The 20,347-nt window shown below is 35.7% G+C and overlaps 1 protein-coding gene across 1 annotated transcript in view; it reads right to left on the reverse strand.

The window, feature by feature from the left end:
• Nucleotides 1-1,259: 1,259 nt before the first annotated feature.
• Nucleotides 1,260-20,347, reverse strand: part of LOC126811001 (uncharacterized) — an 82,628-nt gene continuing 63,540 nt past the window's right edge. The window contains exons 3-4 of the mRNA XM_050536460.2: nucleotides 7,011-7,196; nucleotides 1,260-4,683 (exon numbers count right to left, since the gene is read on the reverse strand). Of these exons, the coding sequence (XP_050392417.1) occupies nucleotides 4,519-4,683; nucleotides 7,011-7,196 (351 nt within the window). The 3' untranslated portion in view covers nucleotides 1,260-4,518. The remainder of the gene's footprint in view (nucleotides 4,684-7,010; nucleotides 7,197-20,347) is intronic.

Below are 20,347 nucleotides of genomic sequence, written 5' to 3' on the forward strand. Positions count from 1 at the left end.
CTAGATTTTAGGACAGGTTTGTTTCGGGTCTAACATCACTGTAACCCTTGATAATTGAGCATCACGCATAATCGATCCAACTGTAGAAACAAATTCCAATAGAAAAAATCGGCAAAATCGTTCAAAATCCAATGGAAAATGTCAAATAAAATATATTCCGTAATGGTAAGTGGAACTGGTTGCTCCCTACATTATAATCGCCATTTGCCACTACTTTTCTGAAATCAGTCGACAGTCTATGATGCGATATTTAATGTGAAACTCTTGATTTTACCTAAGGGAAGTAGATATGTTTTCAAATGGGCACGATCTGTACACATATTACAGCCCACAAGGGAAGATAAACAGATTAATGTTAATTTGAGGATTCTATGACAATGGGACCTATCCAATTCTCGTGATCGATGCTGTAAATCCTACATGATATATTGTTTACCAAAACAGCAAGGCGTATGTCTACTTTTCATCGAATTATGTCAAGATTTGTTTAAAAATGTCAAGCCAATGCCGCCATAGGTCGACATTTTTTCGTGCCGTCCGAAGTACTAGGCATTAACTTCATTGTCAGCCTCACCAGCATCAACCCTGACAAATTGGAATCGGACTTGAAAAAATCCAGAGAGTATTCTCGTGCCACACCTGGGATTCGAAAGAAAAAAATAATATGGGGTTTAACATCCTACTGTTCTGCTCCGACTGGACTAATGAAGATGGACATACGCCATACGGTGTGCTATAGGGAAATTTGCCTGGACAACGGCGCTCTGGTCTATTCTCGGTTTTTGATCCCATCCGAACGACTATACGTTGTCCCTTGATAGGTCATCTGTCCTGCACCACTGACAAGGGGGAAGCACGCTGGGAAATCTCAAAGAACTTTCTCGGCCACACCGGGATCGAAAACTGGACCCACAGCTTGGCTAGCCAACGCCTTACTCGCTGAGCCACCGTGCCCCAACATCTGGGTGCGACCAGGGGAGTATTTCAGTCCAATTCTTTATCCATTCGTCCACCAACCACGCCCTGTGAAGAGTACACTGAAGACAAGTACTAACGCACAGTAAAACCTACTTGTACTGACTATTATCATACAATTCAGATTCATTGTCGCCTGTTTTATTCTAGACAGTGGTATGTGAATACGTTAACTTTCATTTAAGTCAAACAGATAAATAAAGAGATATAAGTACTAGTGATATATTTTATATACAATAGAGAACAATACAAGTATTTGATATAATGACAATGTACAAGGTGGAGAAGAAAATACATTATTGTGATAATCATATATTATATATGATTTTATATATTGACCCAATTGACACATTTATTATCATTCATACATAATTCATATAGATTCACAACCTCTAGTCTGATATTAACACAAGAAATACCTACATATACAAGCAATTTATATATCTACAAATTATACCGTTTACGACATATTTTTCTTTACATTTTCTTTTAACTGTTGACTTTTGTTTTAAAAGATTGATTCTATTAAATTCAATTATTCAACTATTCATTTGATTATGAAGCTCAGTTCGAATTGAATACTTTTTCACTCTTGGAAATAGTCTCCCACAAATGGAAAAATTATTACATGCAGGCGCCTCACATACCGGCCAAAATGTTCATAACCACATGAAAGGGCCAAATGAATTTGAAGTTAAAATTTTATTTAAATACCCTTTCACCATAACATTTCAACACTGAAAACATATCTTTTATTATGTCATTGGTAGGTATGCGTGATTGTCATTTTAACTATTACTATTTTGCAGGAATCAATGGCCCTCTCTACATTTGAGCTAGGCTGAATAGGCAATATTAAAAAAACAAATATACGCACAATAAAAATCCATGTTATATCAGATCAGGTATAGTATTAAAAACAATTGGTTAGATGTATAATATGTTATCTTAGATGAAATGGGGTCTAACGCCCTACTGTTCAGCTGTAAAGGAAATTTTTTCCCGGTCAGCGGTACTACGGCCTACTCTTATATCGAATTCCAACTGCCAAGGGTTCTTTAACATTTACGCCAATGTATACAATGTGTACATCAGGTATAGTATTTGAAAAATTTGGCGAGCTTTAGAATCTGTCCACTAATCAGATTCACCGTACGAGTGAAGATTCCAGGTTATCTCGTATCGAGTAAAGTAATAGAAAATAACTGGTGGTCAGATTCGTCCTCATTTAATGATAGAAATTATATATGAGTGTTCTTTAATCAATATTAACTGTTCAATATAGCAAGCTGATCAAATATAGAGAAAGAGATGGATTAATACGGCAATTGATAGCCTATAATTATTTTTGTCACACATCTAGAATTTTAATCGATCACAGTGATCGACTTGTCTTGAAAAATTGCTCAGTGCAAGACGATTTGTTTGGCTATAATCTGTCTGTCTTTGAATCCCTTGGTATTTCAAGTAAATGGGCGAACAATTGTTAGGACCTATATTTCAAAGATTATCCTACCGATTTTGTCGCGTTTCTTCCTTTGATATCCAGGCGCTGATCTGTTTTCAATCCACCCTAAATCAATATACTGTCAGGGCTCAGAAAAAATACAAATTTTGGTTGCATTTAAAGAAGCAAGGGTCATTATCAACATAAATACGTTATAGATCGTAGTGAGGCGCATACTTTTATGGAATGCTTTCACTAAGAACGGTATTTAAAAATCCCCGCTGAACAGCAGTACAAAAACAGACATTAGGTTGAAATGAGAGGAGGTTGATTCATCTTCATAATGTTTCGGGTTAACAAACCCTTTATGAAATGAGTAGGGATTTTTAAATTTCTATTAATACTCTCTCCACCGGTATCATCGTTTGATCCAGCAGCTACACAGAGCTACCGGCCTGCCCAACCTCTGCTACTTCATATTTACGAAAGCTTCGAAGTTATGACCATGGGAACTGCCTGCTTTGGGCTCTTCTGCTTGTACTGCTTTGTATACATACGATATCCGTAATGATACATCAAATAATAAACAGAGATGAGACATGGCAAATGACTGGCAAGTGTGGAATTGTAGAAACTAAATGGACGTTTGAAAATATGTTCACGTGATCACAAATATAATCCACCATCTTGAAATCATCGGTGCTACATTAGACGCAGTGAGATCACACAATCACAATATTTAAAAGCACCCATTTTTGGAAAAATATATTATGTGCACAGCTATATATACATTGTATACAATCTAGATAAAGTAAAAGATGGATATGTTATGTACAATTTAAATATATTTTGTGAGAATATATTTTAAATTAAGATTCTTAGTGTGAATAATAAAGATATGTTAGGTAACAAAATATACACCCACCAAGAGCTTTGTCAGATTATGACCACTGGCAATTGTGTGTTAAAAACAGTCTACAGTGATCGAGGGCAGCAACTTTTGCAGTCAATATTAGAAATGAAATTCGAAATGACAAGTTCCACTAAGTGATTTAAGAAAAGAAAGTGCAAATAGATCGAACAGTTTGTTTTTGTCAGTACAGAGTTTATAATAGTGTGCAAAAAAGATCAAGGATAATAAATTTAAAGATATAATCAGCATTTCAAAGGAAATTTTCGTTTCACTAAAGTAAAAGGAAAGGGTGGATCCAGGAATTTTTGCAAGAGGGGGTTTGCCAGGCCCCTGTTAAGGAAATTTGACTGCTGACAATGTACGATGCCGTCATCGTCTCTACACATTGAGATTTTTAAAGAGAGAAATCCAACATCTCGTTTAATGTCAATTTTTATAATGATCCACCCATGAAAGGGTGGAATGACAATCGACCGGAAAAAACAGAAATGAAATGGGGTTTAACGTCCTACTGTTCTGCTCCGACTAGGCTAATGAAGACGGGCATACGCCATACAGTGTGCTATGAGGGAAATTTTGCCCGGACAGCGGCACTATGGTCTACTCTTATATTGAATTCCAACTGCCAAGGGATCTTTTACGTGCATGCCAATGATACACGGGACCTCGAGTTTTCGTCCCATCCGAACGACTAGACAGCTATCCTTGTCAGGCCCTCCGTCCTAAACTTTCTCGGCCTATCCAAGGATCGAACACCCGTCCTCCAGGCTAGGGAGCCCGCGTCTTACTCACTTATCCACCGTGGCTGTCAGGAAAGACAGAGTGACAGAAAGACAGGAGCAACGACAATATATGATCACATAAAATATGGGTGTATAAAAAGTAAGCTAAACATTGATGCTTTGATATGTTGAAATAGTTTTACCCAATATATAATGCGATTTTATTTCTTGATTTAATATTCATTTTATTTTTACTTTACATACAAATACGATGGGAATTCATGAAGGGGCTTGAAATGGTTGAATTTATGAACAGACCGGAACTTATTTGTTCTGCTCCGTTTCCTGCTTTGGCGCAAGTTCTTTAATGAATCCGGTTGTCAGTGGAAAATCTACTCTTAATTATCTGTAGATAATTTGAAGCTACGCCTTGTATCAAAACTAGTAAACTATATCTTATGCTACCTTAAAACACACTTAACAGACATGGCAGCATACCATTTATTTAGTTCTAATTCAAATTTGGCGCCATCACAACAGGCACGTGGTATATGATCTGGATCTTGATTACTGGACCGCACTTCCGTTCCTGGCTGATAACACACTGGACGAATGTGAGTTTTGGGCTGAAATATGAATCAATATTAGTTTATGATATTTTAAGATAAACTTGAGGGATAATCCATCAAAAATATTATTAGTGATTGAAATCCACAATTTCTGAGCATAATCGTAACCCGCGTGTGCTAAGGGTAATTTGTATGGGCAGGGTATAGGTAATTTGCCAGGACAACGGTGTCTCGAACTACTTTCTCTTCACCAAATTCTAACTGTCATTGGTTCTTTTACGTGCATGCAAATTTGTACACGGGTCCCATCCGAAACTAGACATGTCCTCCCTGGAGAGCGGGGTTGGATATCCGAATGGTTAGCGCGTGCGCGCTGCATCATAAGGTATATCATTGAGTCAACTGGTGTGGTTTCGATTCCCCGGTTGTACGTCACAAGGAGTAGGGTCGCCTGTCCAACCACGTGGATTTTCTTCGGGTCCCCCGGTTTCCTCCTACTGCTAAATACACCTACGCGCAAGCGAATTATTGAAATAAAATTAAACCAAATGTTAGTCCCGAAATGACATAGTTTGTATCGAGTGGACGTTAAACCCCATTTCTCTCTCTCTCCTCCCTTGAGAAATCCCGAGATTTTTTTACCAACGCCAATTGGAAAATGGGACTTGATAGTTGAGCATCAAAATTCCCTACCACGATCTACACCAAAATGAAGTGGGGCTAGTTTCGCGTAGAAAATATTTTAAAGAAGGGTATTTCATCTACATTAAACAAAAATTATACAATGCCAAACAATATCCATTTTGAACGTAGTTTTTTTTTTTTAAAAAAAACATATGTTTCATTATGGTATTTAATTAAGACCTTTAAGCATCATATAGGAAGTGATATCGTTTGAATATTGTCTGTTCAAAGGGATCAGAGAATAACTAAACAAATTGTTTTGGAATATAACTGTCTTTTGTCTAAGACTAATTTCCTTGTACAGACAGATTTTTTTCAAGTCTAATTGAGTAAACATTTATTTTTAGAGACAGTGACGACTAAAATAGCTTCAACAAATCAAGTATCGCCGGGAACCATAATATAATGACATTGATATAAATAACAAATCTTTTACATAGCAGCAATGCACATCTAGAGGTGATACTAATAGTTAAAAATACATTATGGGAGATAAGATAAAGAGATGGCAGTTCTCGCTATAATAGTTAAAAACTAGATAGTGTAAAGGTAATTTGCTGAAAATTTCAGTCAAATTGATCCACTCTCAGCCGAGAAAGAAGCGGGGGAAAGTTTTGCATGGTCTCGGTCATCATTACTAAAATCATTAATATAAACAGCATAATCTCGATTATCCACTTTTTTTAAATTTAATTATCAATGGCCGTTAGCGGCATATAGGAATCTAATCCAGCCAACATCGAAGGCTAGCCTTGACATCGAGAGTTTATTATGGTCTGGATAAGTTAATTAATGTCTAATTGATAATTTAGATAACATTTCAGGCCTAAAGAAAGACTTGTAATAAGCAGATTTTGCTCTTGCATCATGCATGTTTAAATCATGTTAAAATACCCCAGCCAGCCTTTTAAATTCCCGTCAAATAAAGTTATTCTGAATGGAAACTGAACAATGTAACGGTACAGAGAAGTAGAAACCTCGAACATTACTTTTCCAAATAACTTTTCAGTTCTTGGTCTTGTTAGCAACCCGAGGCACTTGGGCATAGTGGGTGCGGAGATTGATGACCGGAGGGTGTGTGTGTGTGTGTGTGTGTGTGTGTGTGGGGGGGGGGGTTGTCTTCTCCATGCGCGATAAAATGGAGATTTCAATATTAGCGTATCTTTCACTTTCGATCTGACACCAGACTCAAAAAGCATTATGACAGACGCAGTGTATAGAAAATAACATATTTTATCTTATGTCGTTTTTTGAAACACCAAATCGCTCTAAAAGCCGCTTTAAACATATTGTATAGTTGGAATGAGTATTCAGCTGTCTTTTGCACTGCTTCTTTATTTATTGTTTTTACACTTGTAAGATCAGTTTTAGGCACCGTAGCCAATTATAAGAAAGTTTATCATAATTCGTGCCATTCAACACGAGATCTTCTGACCAAAATCTAATCTAATAAAAACACCAGTATCAGTATTATTTAGTAATATTTAATTTTCCGATAAACGGTACAGTTACCATGAATCTAGAATTATTGCAATTGAATATTTAGATCTCGGGGAATAAGCCTAATTTAAAATCAATAAATCGTTAGGAGTTACAGTATAAATGGCAATGTTTGTTTGGTGTTCTTGTTATTACAAGTAAATAAACAAAAGATTGTTTAATGTTTATATTATTTTAAATTCTTAATCTAAGATACATACCATACAACGGAAACGAAATCCTAAAGCTACCTCAACTGGGATCACTGCTACAGTTTCACTTCCGTTACAGCACTTCATTTTTGAACACGTCACAGAAAACTGTGCATTGTTTGTTGCGTATCCGAGGGTACCGTTACAACATTCTGAATCCTGTGATATTTTTGAACGACCAATATCTCTGACTACCTGAAAAGTAGAAATACATTAAACATTACTTTGTTGTTTAACTTCCACTCAACACAAACTATGTCATTTTGGTACCAAAATATGGTTCATATGGTTCATTTTAATTCACTTGCGCCTAGAGATCTTGATCAGTGGAAGGAAACAAGAGGTGCTAAAGAAAACCCACAAAGTTGGACAAAACAAAACTCAATAAAGATCTAATTTCAGTTAAATTGTAGAAGGAAGATTCGTGTATGTCGAATATCTGTTAGAGTGTAGAAGAACTGTTGGTTTATGTCAGTGAAAAAAGCATACGTTACCCCAAACCCCACACCAAGTGATGCCTGGATTTGATATTATGTTTATTGCAATTTGTTTTTAATATCCATTGTGATTTTATAGCAATAAAAAAGAGTATTGTAGGGCTCAAGACTCTCCTTACTCCTATTTATTAATCCGCCCACATAGAAAAAACATATTAAACATGCGAGGAATCGGAATCTACGGAAACTATATCGAATGTAGCACTGAGAGTATGGCGATGTGTCATATTTTCCCAAGAGCCGCCGCTGTCGATTAAACAGGGATTCGGTAGGCGTTAAAGAATCTGAGAAGGTGTATATAGGAATTACACCCTTTGAAATAAATCCACAGTTAATAATATTGGTTTATTTGGTATCTATGGTTATATCACCCTTAGATTGTCATCCAACACTTCACTGACAATAGCGATGTCCATTTAATGTCATTATTAGGAACACCAGTCTAACGGATAGATCATATAACTGTCACTCCAATTATACCTGAAAGTGACAACTCCGTAAAATCCTAATCACACCATGTTGGATGGTTTTGTGTGATTCCGACAAAGAAGTCCATTTGACTGTCAGTTATGGTTATGAAAATATGTCACTGGAAAGTTACGGGACAAAAAATCGTATTACAGTTGGCTTTTTGTAAGGTGTACCTTTTTATTTCGAAACTGTCATTGATAGTAACCAGCCCGTGTTATATTGAATTCATGTCGAAAATATTGACGAGATAGACAGACATTTCGTGACTTCACCAAAAGTTGGTATCAATTTAAAACAGTTGTATCAGCCGGGGGCAGCGATTTCGTCAACACACCGTAGATCCCAGACAATCTAAACCAAACCCGGCCCCGCCATGCAAATAGCTCTAGTAATGTGGGGAGATTTAATATGAAAGTCGGCACCAGTTGAAAAGCGCTGTAAGAGCCTAGGGCAACTGTCTCGACATAGTCAACACTAGAGGAAATTAATCTTAAACTCTACTTTTTACATTTCAAAAGTTCGTCTGGTCGAAAACACTGCCCTCGCCGAGAGATTATATGTAATCAGCAAACATGGAAACGGGAATTCGCGCCGAATCTATTGACTGACGTCTAATTTCCCGGGGGGTGTTACACCGTAACTCCTCCAACCTAAAATTAGCCCCAACGCGCTGACGAAGCAACTCTTTTTTATTTACACAACCCTTACTTACGGTTCTCATCTGTTCCAAGATCTCTTATTTGATTCAACCTGGTTTGATTCAATCAATGGACGAGGACTCGATAAGGTTTTTGATGTTAAAAATACGTCAATTGTTCAATAGAATATCAATTAAGAACAGAGACAAGTCAAGGGTATAAGATAAAACAAGATGGTACTATTACACAATCTCCTCTAGCAGAAGTCAACAACTTGACATACCACTTGAGACCGCCTGTGTCTCACTCTCGGCATAAGATCTCGGACATGACTGATTACAGATGCCAGCAGTTTGGAAATGATATTTATAGGAGAAACACCAGACATATTTCAGAGAATAAAACTGGTTTATTCTGAGTGGAAAGATCTTAAAAGCCGTTATAGAAGTCACACCCATATGACTCGATCAGTGTGATAACTCTTCGACGAAATAACAACGTCTAGTTTTCAGATGCATAGAATTGAAAACTACCAACAACCTTGTGCCTGCAGGATAAACCTTTCTATAACCTGTGGTTCCAATATTCTTCTGGGCCCTTATTCACGAAAACTTAAACTAAGATACAATCGAAATTTTAAGCAATACCGCAATTCGATTGGCTGACCAGTAAAATCAATTTGCATATATCCAATCAAGTTGCAGTATTTCTTAAAATTTCGGTTGTAACTTAGTTTAGGTTTTCGTGAATAAGGGCCCTGCTTTCCAGCGAGTAATAACTTTTTCATTGTAAAGTTTACAAACGATATCAAATTTTCGGGAGCGCTCTAACAATCTGACGTATACACTGGTTCGAGCGTATGTTAAAGCTGAATTCCGATTACAAAACTACAGAAATAATCAAATAAAAAAAATATTAACGCCCTAAATAATCGCCATACTTGTTTTCAAAGTTGTAGAACAATCATGTCGATTGTACGGACTACTTGTTGATGTCCATAGAAGTTAATTGTGGTGATTATCTACGCTAAAATGTAAAGTTATGTTTAAAGAACACCACCAACACAAGTACACCTATAAGCATTTCCCCTGGACACGCTTATTTCCCCTGGACACGCTTATTTCCCCTGGGTACGCTTTTTCCCCTAACAATATGCATTTCCAATATTACCTGACTAATAGTCCCGTTTTTGAACATCTCACGTGTTTAAACAAAAATTCCCATTCAAATTACCATTCTACGCTTTTGTGGACTTTTGTGTAATATTCAGAAGATCGACTGAGAGCGTTTTTTAGCGGACGTGCAACGGCGGGCGCCATCTGACTAATTTAATAAAGAAATTATTGGGCGTGGCTTAGATCGAGGATGATGCAAGATCATCGTTTCGAACTACATGCAGAGAGTTTTACTTCCAGACCATCGAATTAAAAAAATCATCGTGCATGCATCTATGAATTATATTATGTCGTAGGCTAAATTCCGAACGATATTTTATTTAAACAGCGGTGGAACTTTTTACTAGTAATTGAAAATGCTTCTGTAATAATTAGCTCAAACAATTTATTCTATTAAATGTTAAAGGTTCCGCCAAAAAGCAAATACAATGTGCAAATTAAAACATTCCATCCATCATCGAACGTGAAAAATCAATGCTTTCAACGATCCAAGTCTTTTTAATCGACCAACAAAATAGACTTTTCGTTAAAACTGGAATAGTGATGTAATAGATTTTAAAGCGAGGTAATTTTCCAATTTGAATTAATCTACGGATTGACAATTTTATTGAAGCGAGTTTTATTGTATTTAGATCTAAAAACCATTTATATTTATGTCCCCGTGTTCATTAGCCCAGACGATAATCTCCAGTCGCGTCATTCATTATATTATACCAAGTGTCGTATTCGCACAAAATTGATACTCGATGATCGGTCTTTGTGTTCCATATATTTAGAGAGAATAATCAATCAGCGTATTAAAGTTAATGATCAATAATAATAATGAAATTTTAACTGCTTAGGTGTAGATATGTCATTACCTTTTCAAACCATTAATGATAGGTCTTTTATCAACGAGAAACACAATACACCATATTAATATCTCGGATATTTGAAACGGAAGATAATTGATAAAGCACCATCTAGTACTATAAATGATGGAATACATAGATAATTCGGATGAATAGTTTTCACTTGAGCTATGATTATAGTTATTTGATTCTCGTGTAACTTGTCGAGTTGAGATGTAATCACTTTATGACTATAGTCGGTGTATAATAAATGGCATCTATAAATTTACATATTCAGTCATAAAACTGTACCGGGGACATTAAAAAAGACCAAAAAACATTAATCTCATAGTCTGGTATGGTAGTGTGGTCATCATAAATATAATACACAGACGATTAAAGTTCCAGGCTGGTTGGTATTCTGGGTGAATCAGTTATGGCGTTAATCAGCCTGAAATACGACTTAATTAATCGTAAGAAGTAAATGTAAGGGAAGGTCCATTAATGTCTTGTTATTATAGTCTAAACCAAACCAAGCAGAAATAATTAACCAACAAATAAATCATCCAGTGATCTATACTTTTAACCTATCAGTTATAAATTATAAATATATCTGTTGTTTTTTTGTACTCGAGACAGTAATGATAGCAAATTATGTTAAGTCAATGACGTGAAGCCCAGTTCTTACTATCAATAGCAGCAGCTTTTGTTTCCTGTAAAACGCCTCTACCGATGTAAACTATGGTAAATTAGCTCAAATTAAGGCACGAAAGGTTTTTAATTTGGTAACAATGACCGACATATAGTTCTAATGATTCGTGTAATGTGTTGAAACTGTCTATATACTCTCAAAGGTGTGATGGATCGTTGGTACTTTTTAATATAACCCTGTTACTTTCTCAGTACATCAAAACATCTATCATACACTTGTATTTTGCAGACAGTGTGTGGGGGTGGGGGTGGGGGTGGGGGTGGGGGAGGGGTTCAATCAGTGGCCACCACCCTCTCACCTAAACCTCCATACAAATATATAGGTTTTGTCCACGGCGTTACAAATAAAATACTAAAAATCGGTCAATTACCAAAGCAAATTGCACTATTTCACCGAATATATGGACAGTGTTTGCCTAGCTCAGTATCGTGGACACGAAATGTGCCCCCCCACCCCCCGTTCAAAACTTATTGAATCTGCGTTAGTACGGACATCACGCAACTTAGTTCTGGTAAAAGATACAGTTTTATTTAGTACACTTTTAGAAGATATGAGGGTCTGTTAACCGCTATAAGCTATTTAATCATACGATAGCTCAACAAATTTAATTGGACAAGTCGTTAGTCCTTCAATGGTTACCTCTAATCTATTTCAAACGAGTCTTAACATTTTACTAGACTGGACGTAAATATATATACATTAAATTCATTGATTTTCTATTAAATGTTTTAATGCTGTGTTCTGGTTTTGTGAATTGCCTTTCATGCTTACCTACCATGATGCGCTTTTATCATGCTAGATGGCCATTTGCTTTATGTTTTGGCTAAAAATACTTGCTACAGACAAAACATATCACTTTATATATTCACATCCAGTTGGACCATAGAATTTCAAATCATGCGAGTATTTTTTAAAATCTGTTTATTGTTTACATACAACTGTAGTCCATTTTAATAAAATCAAAATCCAAAAACTAAAAAGACAGATCACCTTAATGTAAGTCTGATGACAAAGATGTTTTACATCATATTGAATACCTGAGTAACGTTGTTTAGAATGGAAAGGGTTTTGAAGGTTTCAACAGGGAAGGGATATGTTTTAGTCTATTTAAAAATGGTGACCAAAAGACTCGCCACATTATTACCATATACGCAAGCCAAGAGAAACGTTATCGTATGTTCTTGAATACAAAAACTACAAAAAATAGTAGTTTTGTAAAGTGGGCCCGATCGATCTGAAATAGTAAAAATTCCCCGTTTCAGATACACCCATAGTATTTCTAATTCTATGACTGTATCGCGGTGTTACAAACAAAAAAGAAACTGATCAATTCCAGAAGGGGTCCAAAATGGTGGACAAACCGTCAACAAGGTAAGTAATATCTCCGTTGAGGCAGATGAAGAAACATATGCTGACAGTCAGTCCTATTTATGCATCCGGATTGCAAGATTGAAAGAAACGGGTGTAATGCTAAAGTCAATTAAAACCAAATAAAAAAACAATTTTATAATATTTTATAAAACTGATTTAGCAATAATTTGAATTGTAAAATAAACGCTATATGAAACTATGAAAAATGACGATTTTGAAGTATGAAAACGCCTGAACACAATGATCAAAATTGAAAACAAACATATCTTTAAATTTGGCATGCTCATGCAATAAAATGGCGATGTTTTTTTTAGAATTCGGGTTCCCGTTTAATTTGCCTATTACCCTTTTCAATCGACAATTACTATTTCTGACCCCGCCAATGACGTCATGAACGTAATATTAATTTAGTGTGGCATTTAAATGACACGTGGTTACGTCGATAAAGTTTTTAAAAGTTAGTTCTAGTATAGCAGTCATTATTAACTCCGTGGCTTGCTAAATGGAGGTCCTGTGTTCGATCGCTGAGTTGACCGAGAAAGCTTATCGGGATGTGTCCGGCGTGGGTCCCACTTGTCAGTAGTTTATGGAGGAGGGCCTGGTAAGAGGGAGCGCATAGTCAAGATCTCTTGACAGTTGGAATTCGATGTAAAAGTATGCCGTAGTGCCACTTTCCGGACAGAATTCCACATAGCACACTGTATGGCGTATACAAATCTTCATTAGCTCAGTATGATGTTAAAGTTAATTTCATTTCATTTAATTTCTATATACATGTACGCTATTAGTATATACATGTACTGAAAAGTTTTCAGACAAGTTTAACACAATAATATATACTGTTGATAAATAAGAGGATATATATTAGTTTTATTAAGTATAATGTAAGTAACAAACAAGATACTTCAAAACCATGGATAAATAGTTTACACGTGTCTGGTTCAACGTCGTTGACATTTTGATTTGGCTACTATCTTCGAACATCAATATATTGAAATCTACGTTCCCGTTATTTGATTGGATATGTATGGAACTAGTGGGGAGACATAAGTTTATTTAGAGTAGATAAGTCTATACGAGATTGTTGATTAGAAAGTCTCGGCTTGTCATTGGAAGGATTTTTAATCCGTTTCATATTACAATATTGTGGAAGTGGAATCTCTATACGAAATATCAGTCTAGAAATGGTTCAATTTACAAAGATATGGTGAATTTGTCATTATTCGTCATCTTCTGCAGGAAATATAAACAGAATATAGTCAGAACAAGCCAGCGACAGCTATAATCTTCATAAATCTTTTTATGATCTTCTTTAAATCGTACTGGCCTTCGTGTAACTGTATTGGTCCACAGCTCTGAATTACAAATACAAATTTTCATTGCATGACTGATTGTGAAATGAAATGGGGTTTAACCTCCCACTGTTTTGCGCCGACTGGCGTAATGAAGACGGGCGTGTGCCATGCAATGTGCTATGCGGGAATTTTTTCCCGAAAAGCTGGATGACAGATTGTGTTAATGGACAGACTAAATAAATACATTCCAGGGGCCTCGTCTTTACGTTCCAGGATGCATTCTAGTGTAGTTTAATGCTCTGCTCTAAAAGAAATAAGACATTTTTGTTATGTTTCATACATTTATTTTTAAAATACTGATGTGGTGGGAGTGGTAATATCTTTTAATTCTTATTGCCATCACCATGAATAACGTCATCAACATTGTAAAATCCTAATCAATATGAAATACAGGATTCTTTTTAACTTTTATTATTGACGATCATTCTACTGCAGGAATCAGCCAGTGTAGCTAACGTGTTTGTGTGTCCATTGGTAAAAGGATTGGAACGACAACCTCACTGAAGCATCTGTTGGCGTGCCTATTATCCAACACAAAATAGAATCAAGTATAACTTGATTAACACATCATGGTGACTCCAAACAGTTTACCTCTTCTCATTTCACGCATCATACTTTTAATGTCCAGGCTTTCATTTGATTTCTAAATTAAGTTTCAACCTCTCCAAATCCGATTGACATTTTTTTGTCATATCGCTTCTAGTCACATTAAGACGGGAAATGGTTTGAAATGATCACAGCCAATGTAATACAAAGGTGGGTTCTGGGTAATATTACGTTACAATGACGCTGAAAAAAGTTAAATTTTATTAGCTTGTGTTTGATTGATGCTAACGGGTGATTTAAAGAGACAGGGAAAATGGGATATTATTATAAAATGATCAGTAAGAAAATGTGATTCGTAATTTGAGAAATGTATTTAAGATCTCTTAAGATGAAATGGGTCGATGGCATGTATGAATCGTTAGCCACTAAAAGCTTTATTTTGTATCTTTAAATCTGTCTTTCAATTGAACAGATGAAATGTATTATTTTATGGCTTAGGGAAAAAGTTGACTTTAATGTTGAAGTAGATTTTCATGCTTGTCGTGAATTGTAAGCTTTTAGTATTATCTCTACGGATTTGCCGGAAAAACGACTGCTCAATAAAATCAAACGATGTTTTCTTTACAAGCAAAATATATTGATATTTCTAGAAATTTTAAAATCACAGTGGAAAATTTTTGATAGGGACACAAAACTGTATGCAGTTATACAAGTCTTAGATGACATCCACATCTAAGAATTCCTAACGAGTCGTAGAAAAATAATCAATGCAGAGTGCATAATGGTGCATTCTATACTCTTCAAAAAAAGAAACGTATAGCACATTTTCATTTTTTTTATTTATATGAATGATATTGTTGTTTCCATAAATCTTACATGTTTTTAATTTCATTACGTAAGGATTAAAAAAAAATCATTATTGGTTTTAAATGTAGGGTCACTAATTGTGACTGGTCATCATTTTTTCCGAAATTTGTTTTCGTTTGATTGCACCAAGACCCCATAAGTTTAACAACTTCGCAAGCTTTTAGCATAAACCGCAAATCTAAGGCCTTTAAAATCCCGGGGTTCTCGGTTTGAAAATCAGTTGCACATGTAAACACTCAACAAGCCAAGTGATGCCACATCTGAACGAAGACTATCGGTCGGTTACAAGCAGGTGAATCCCATACAGATGTAGCCAGGCTGCTGAATGTTTCCCGAGTATCATTTCTCGCCTTTGAGATAGGCACCGACAGCGAAGATCAACATGTGACCGCCCAAGCTCAGGCCAAACAAGATTGATCTTACCTGCTCTGGGTCTTCACATCCAGTTGCGTCATTTGCGGAAACGGTTCGAAAGAGTGACCTCTACTGCAGCAGTAATTCCTGGACGGCATAGGATCTCAGACCAAGCAGTCCGTAAAAACCCACACGAAACCCGATTTCGAGCCAGACCTCCCGTTAGAGCTGCTGTTTTGAAATACGCCGTCACCATCAAATCCGACTTCAGTAGGTTCAGATACACAGGGTATGACCACAGTAACACTCGAGAATAGTTTGGTTCAACGATGAGTCGCGCTTCCGGTTGCAATGAGGCGATGGTAGAGCGAGGATATACCGACGACGAAATGCCACTATGCGTTTCTTTTTCAGAAGAGTATGTTATGGCGAAAACGGTTGCGGCAATATGAAGAATATGAGTCCCTGGGTAGCCCACTCTTTTTAAAACGCCTGATTTCATATCTTTATTATCAAAAGATCACATAGCTACTTCGGTATCAAACAGACTAAAAAAATATTGAGGATGTCCTTCTTCGTTTATTATCACCCTTTAGACATTTGAAGAAAAAATAAATTCTTTGTGGTAAATTTCATTTATCGAAAGACAAATTCCTTTTTCACAGACACACAAAGCAAAAGGCGAAGAACGTGTGAAATATAAAACTATTATTAGTTAAATGTGAATGGTGTCTGGTCTATGATTTCTCTAGAGATAAAGAGAGATATACATCTGTCTAAAAACAATCTAATAGTACATGATAAACAGGTTTTAAATTCTACCACCGAGATCTACAATCATAGCTTACTAATATCTATCTAATGTAACTACCTAGACTAAAAGCTTAAAATATACATGAGTTGTGTTTTAAACTAATCTATATTTTTCCTTTGAAAGGTGATACAATTTACTGGTCAGACATTGATATCTAAGGATAAATATCCTATATAGAACAAATGTCTGTGTTTAGCGGCAATAATTTTTTTTTTAAAAAAGAAATAAAATGAAATGGGGTTTAACGTCCTTCTGTTCTGCACCGACTGGGCTAATGAAGGAAACGAGGGAAATTTTGTCCGGACAGCGTCACTACGACCTACTCTTATATCTAATTCCAATTGCCAAGGGATCTTTTACGTGCACGCCAATGTGTACACGGGACCTCGGTTTTTCGTCCCATCCGAACGACTAGACAGCTGTCCTTGTCAGGCCCTCCGCCCTGCATCACTGACAAGGGGAAACCACGCCGGAACTCGAGGTTAGCGAGTCAGCATCTTACTCACTGAGCCACCGCGGCTCATAATATATGGAAGAAAGAAACATACATCTAACATTGGCGTCTGTGTTATTTATAAACAAAACGACAGATACTAAACTCAATTAGTATGTTATCACCATATAGCTTATTTTACGACCTGGTGGAATTCTTAAAAAATTAAAACATTTCATCTATAAATCTATAATTAATGATTAAGTAATTTGGACATTTATGTATGTTGTGTCAGCATAAACTAGTTCATTTTAAATAATGTTTTATTCTGATTTTTATCATTTTTACGTGCCATATAAAAGTCTGGTTGTTATCGATTCAAATAGAACTCCCTTAACGTGCATATTACTTTTTTGAAAAAAAAATGTTATTGCTGGTTTCAGTGAGGTTTGTTCGTCACAACCGTGGCATTTAATGTGCTACAAGTTTATATCACCCTAGATGATCCTCTAAATCAAAGTTAAGAAGCTACAAAGGTTATATTTAACTCACTAATAAGTTGAGATTGAGAGAAGAAAGAAACAGTAAATATTAAGCCATGGGAAGCAATAAACACTGGGGAAAAACCTAGAAACATCAATATTCCAGTATTACAAATTACATACACACAGAACTGAGTTTATCCACAGGAATTCGCGCGATAATGCTCCACATGGTTGATTTTAAAATGTCGATTTTTTAACAATCCCATATGTTTTACAAAATTGGAAAGTCTAAAAATCTTTCTAGTATGCTTGTAATATAAGGTTCCAGGTATTATTTTATATGATATTTAGTGTTGAGAACTGGACAGAAATTGTCAGAACAGGAAATCAATTTAATAATCCTGCCTGAGTTTATGTGACTCTGGATATCAGTTTAATTTTCCAATACCAATGACCAGAGAAGTGGAAACCTAGCTTGAAGTTTTTCTGGGCCAAGGTCACCGTCCGAAAACCTTCAGCATAAGGTTTGGAAGATAATAATATCAATTTATAAGAATGTGAACCAAATTTCTCGCTTTAAATTACAACCCACTTCTCCGTTCCAGTTTTATGTAAAAGAACAAGATATATTACTTTTATGTTTAATATTTGTTTTAGATTATTATAAATTTGCACACTATAGATAAATACAAAACCCTCTGTTGAGTGAAATACGTTTTTATAGATCACAGCAGCGTGTTTTCAATCACCTTATCTGTATTTGCTGTAACAACACCTAAGTAAAAAGTTAATCGAATGAATCAACACACGACCCGGTTAGTAAACCACTTATAGTTAAGCGAGTAAACACTATCAGGAACTCTTTTAGTCAGGTACTAACCAATATACAAACCGACTTAGTACCAGCTCTGGACACCCGAGTTCTATGGGATTAGATTTTCTTCACATGTAGAATGTGATGTGAATTAAACATCGGGATGTATTAAATCTTTACTGATCTATTCTGACGTAGCATTGCTATACAAATATGGTGGCAGAGGTTGGATATTGAGGGGGATTAGTCTAGAAGAAGTTGACAGGATGTCTGATAAATCATTCGCTTCAATTCGTCCAACCTGATTAGTGTTTAAATGGATAATAATAGCCTTCACTCCTCTCAATCCTCCCCGGAGATTTCTTGTCCATTTTCTTAATGCTTGAATGTTGTTCCCATATTAATATCTAGTTAATGTCCTTCCTCTAAGTCTTTTCCATTAACTGCCTATTAGCTCATTACACTCTGGAGCTAGTGAAACAAGGTCCGAGTCAAGGATTTTAAGTCCTAATGCAGTAATTTATCGCAGCATGTCTTATCCTTGGCTTATACTGAGACTAGTCACATCAATCAACTATTCCTATTCATGATCAGTTATAGTCTACTCCCAGTCATTGAATTCTTTTAAGACTTCCTGTTGACTTTACTAGTAAACCATAAAACTCTGTTGATATGCTTATATAAATATTAACTCCAATAGTTCCTTCATGGCTATATTATGTATAACATATAAAACTATATCTGGGGAAACCAGAATGGACGAGAATAATAAGCCGTTTAACTGTATATTGAACCCGAGGCAAGTTGTTAACGTCTCCTAATTCCGATTGGATTAACGGGATTAACAATAACGTCTTTACAACCTCTTAACGAGATTTAGGGATTATCCCCACCTGCCTTAGAAACCACTCTTGATGATGGATTTAGTACAAGGTGAAGGTTAAACCTTGGAATTCGTTCACGACACTTTTCTTGGAGACTAGATATAGCCGACCGATTTCGATTGGTCATTGTTCTGGGGTTAGCGATCTGTGTTGGAATACAGGCATGTTGTATATTTAACACCAAGTAATACATATAGTTGTAAAGCGTTTTCTACACATGGGTTATTTAAATAATGCAGACGACTTCTTAATTATTTTAGGGAGCACATTAAAGATGCATCCTGTAAGATTCTGATGATGAGCTAACCGTTGTTGTTATAATTGTTAAAAAAAAGTCAAAAGATAATGACAAAATAAATTTATTGGAAATTTCATTTAAATTACTTTATTATGGGCGAAGTTATCACTGTTTGAAGATGTAGCGCAGATCGTTCATTATCGTAGCAACGGTAATTGACAACCGAGGTTGTCTCGATCATCCACTATCTTTACATTTTTAAATTTCGCAGGTATTCAAATCCATTCAAATCTCGGCCATCCGATGACCTAGTGAGTTTAATATGAGCTTGGCACGTGAATAAATGTCTAAATAATAATTTATATATCATTCGAAGCCAGAAAAAAGACCTGCAATAGGCAGATGTAGCTCTTAAATAATGCACCTTTAAGTTTGAAGCGGTTAAGATTCTGTCCACCAATTTTCCATAACACTGCAATCTTTAATTGGTTCTATCCCATCTTTACTGAACATGTGAATGATGGACATAAAAAATTATATTGTAGTTTTATAGCCAGATGTACATATTATACATGTACTACATATTTATCAAGACTAGAAATAGGGATTACACTTAGCTATAATTATTAGCTATTTGCAACAAGCGTAAAATTATTTAAAGTAGCTAAGTCTCTAACTCAATATCATCCAAAGTCTTCAACATTGAAAACACGAATTCATTGTCAAATTAAATCAACAGTGATGTTGTGATCTTACCGGAAAAAATGGGCTTCTGATATTCAATATTTAAGACAAAATACACATTTTACCATTAGTACACGAACCGTGTACCAATAATGCGTTTCAGCGCCATTTGTAACAA

This window comes from Patella vulgata, chromosome 2, assembly GCF_932274485.2.
Source record: "Patella vulgata chromosome 2, xgPatVulg1.2, whole genome shotgun sequence".
NCBI classification, from domain to species: domain Eukaryota; kingdom Metazoa; phylum Mollusca; class Gastropoda; family Patellidae; genus Patella; species Patella vulgata.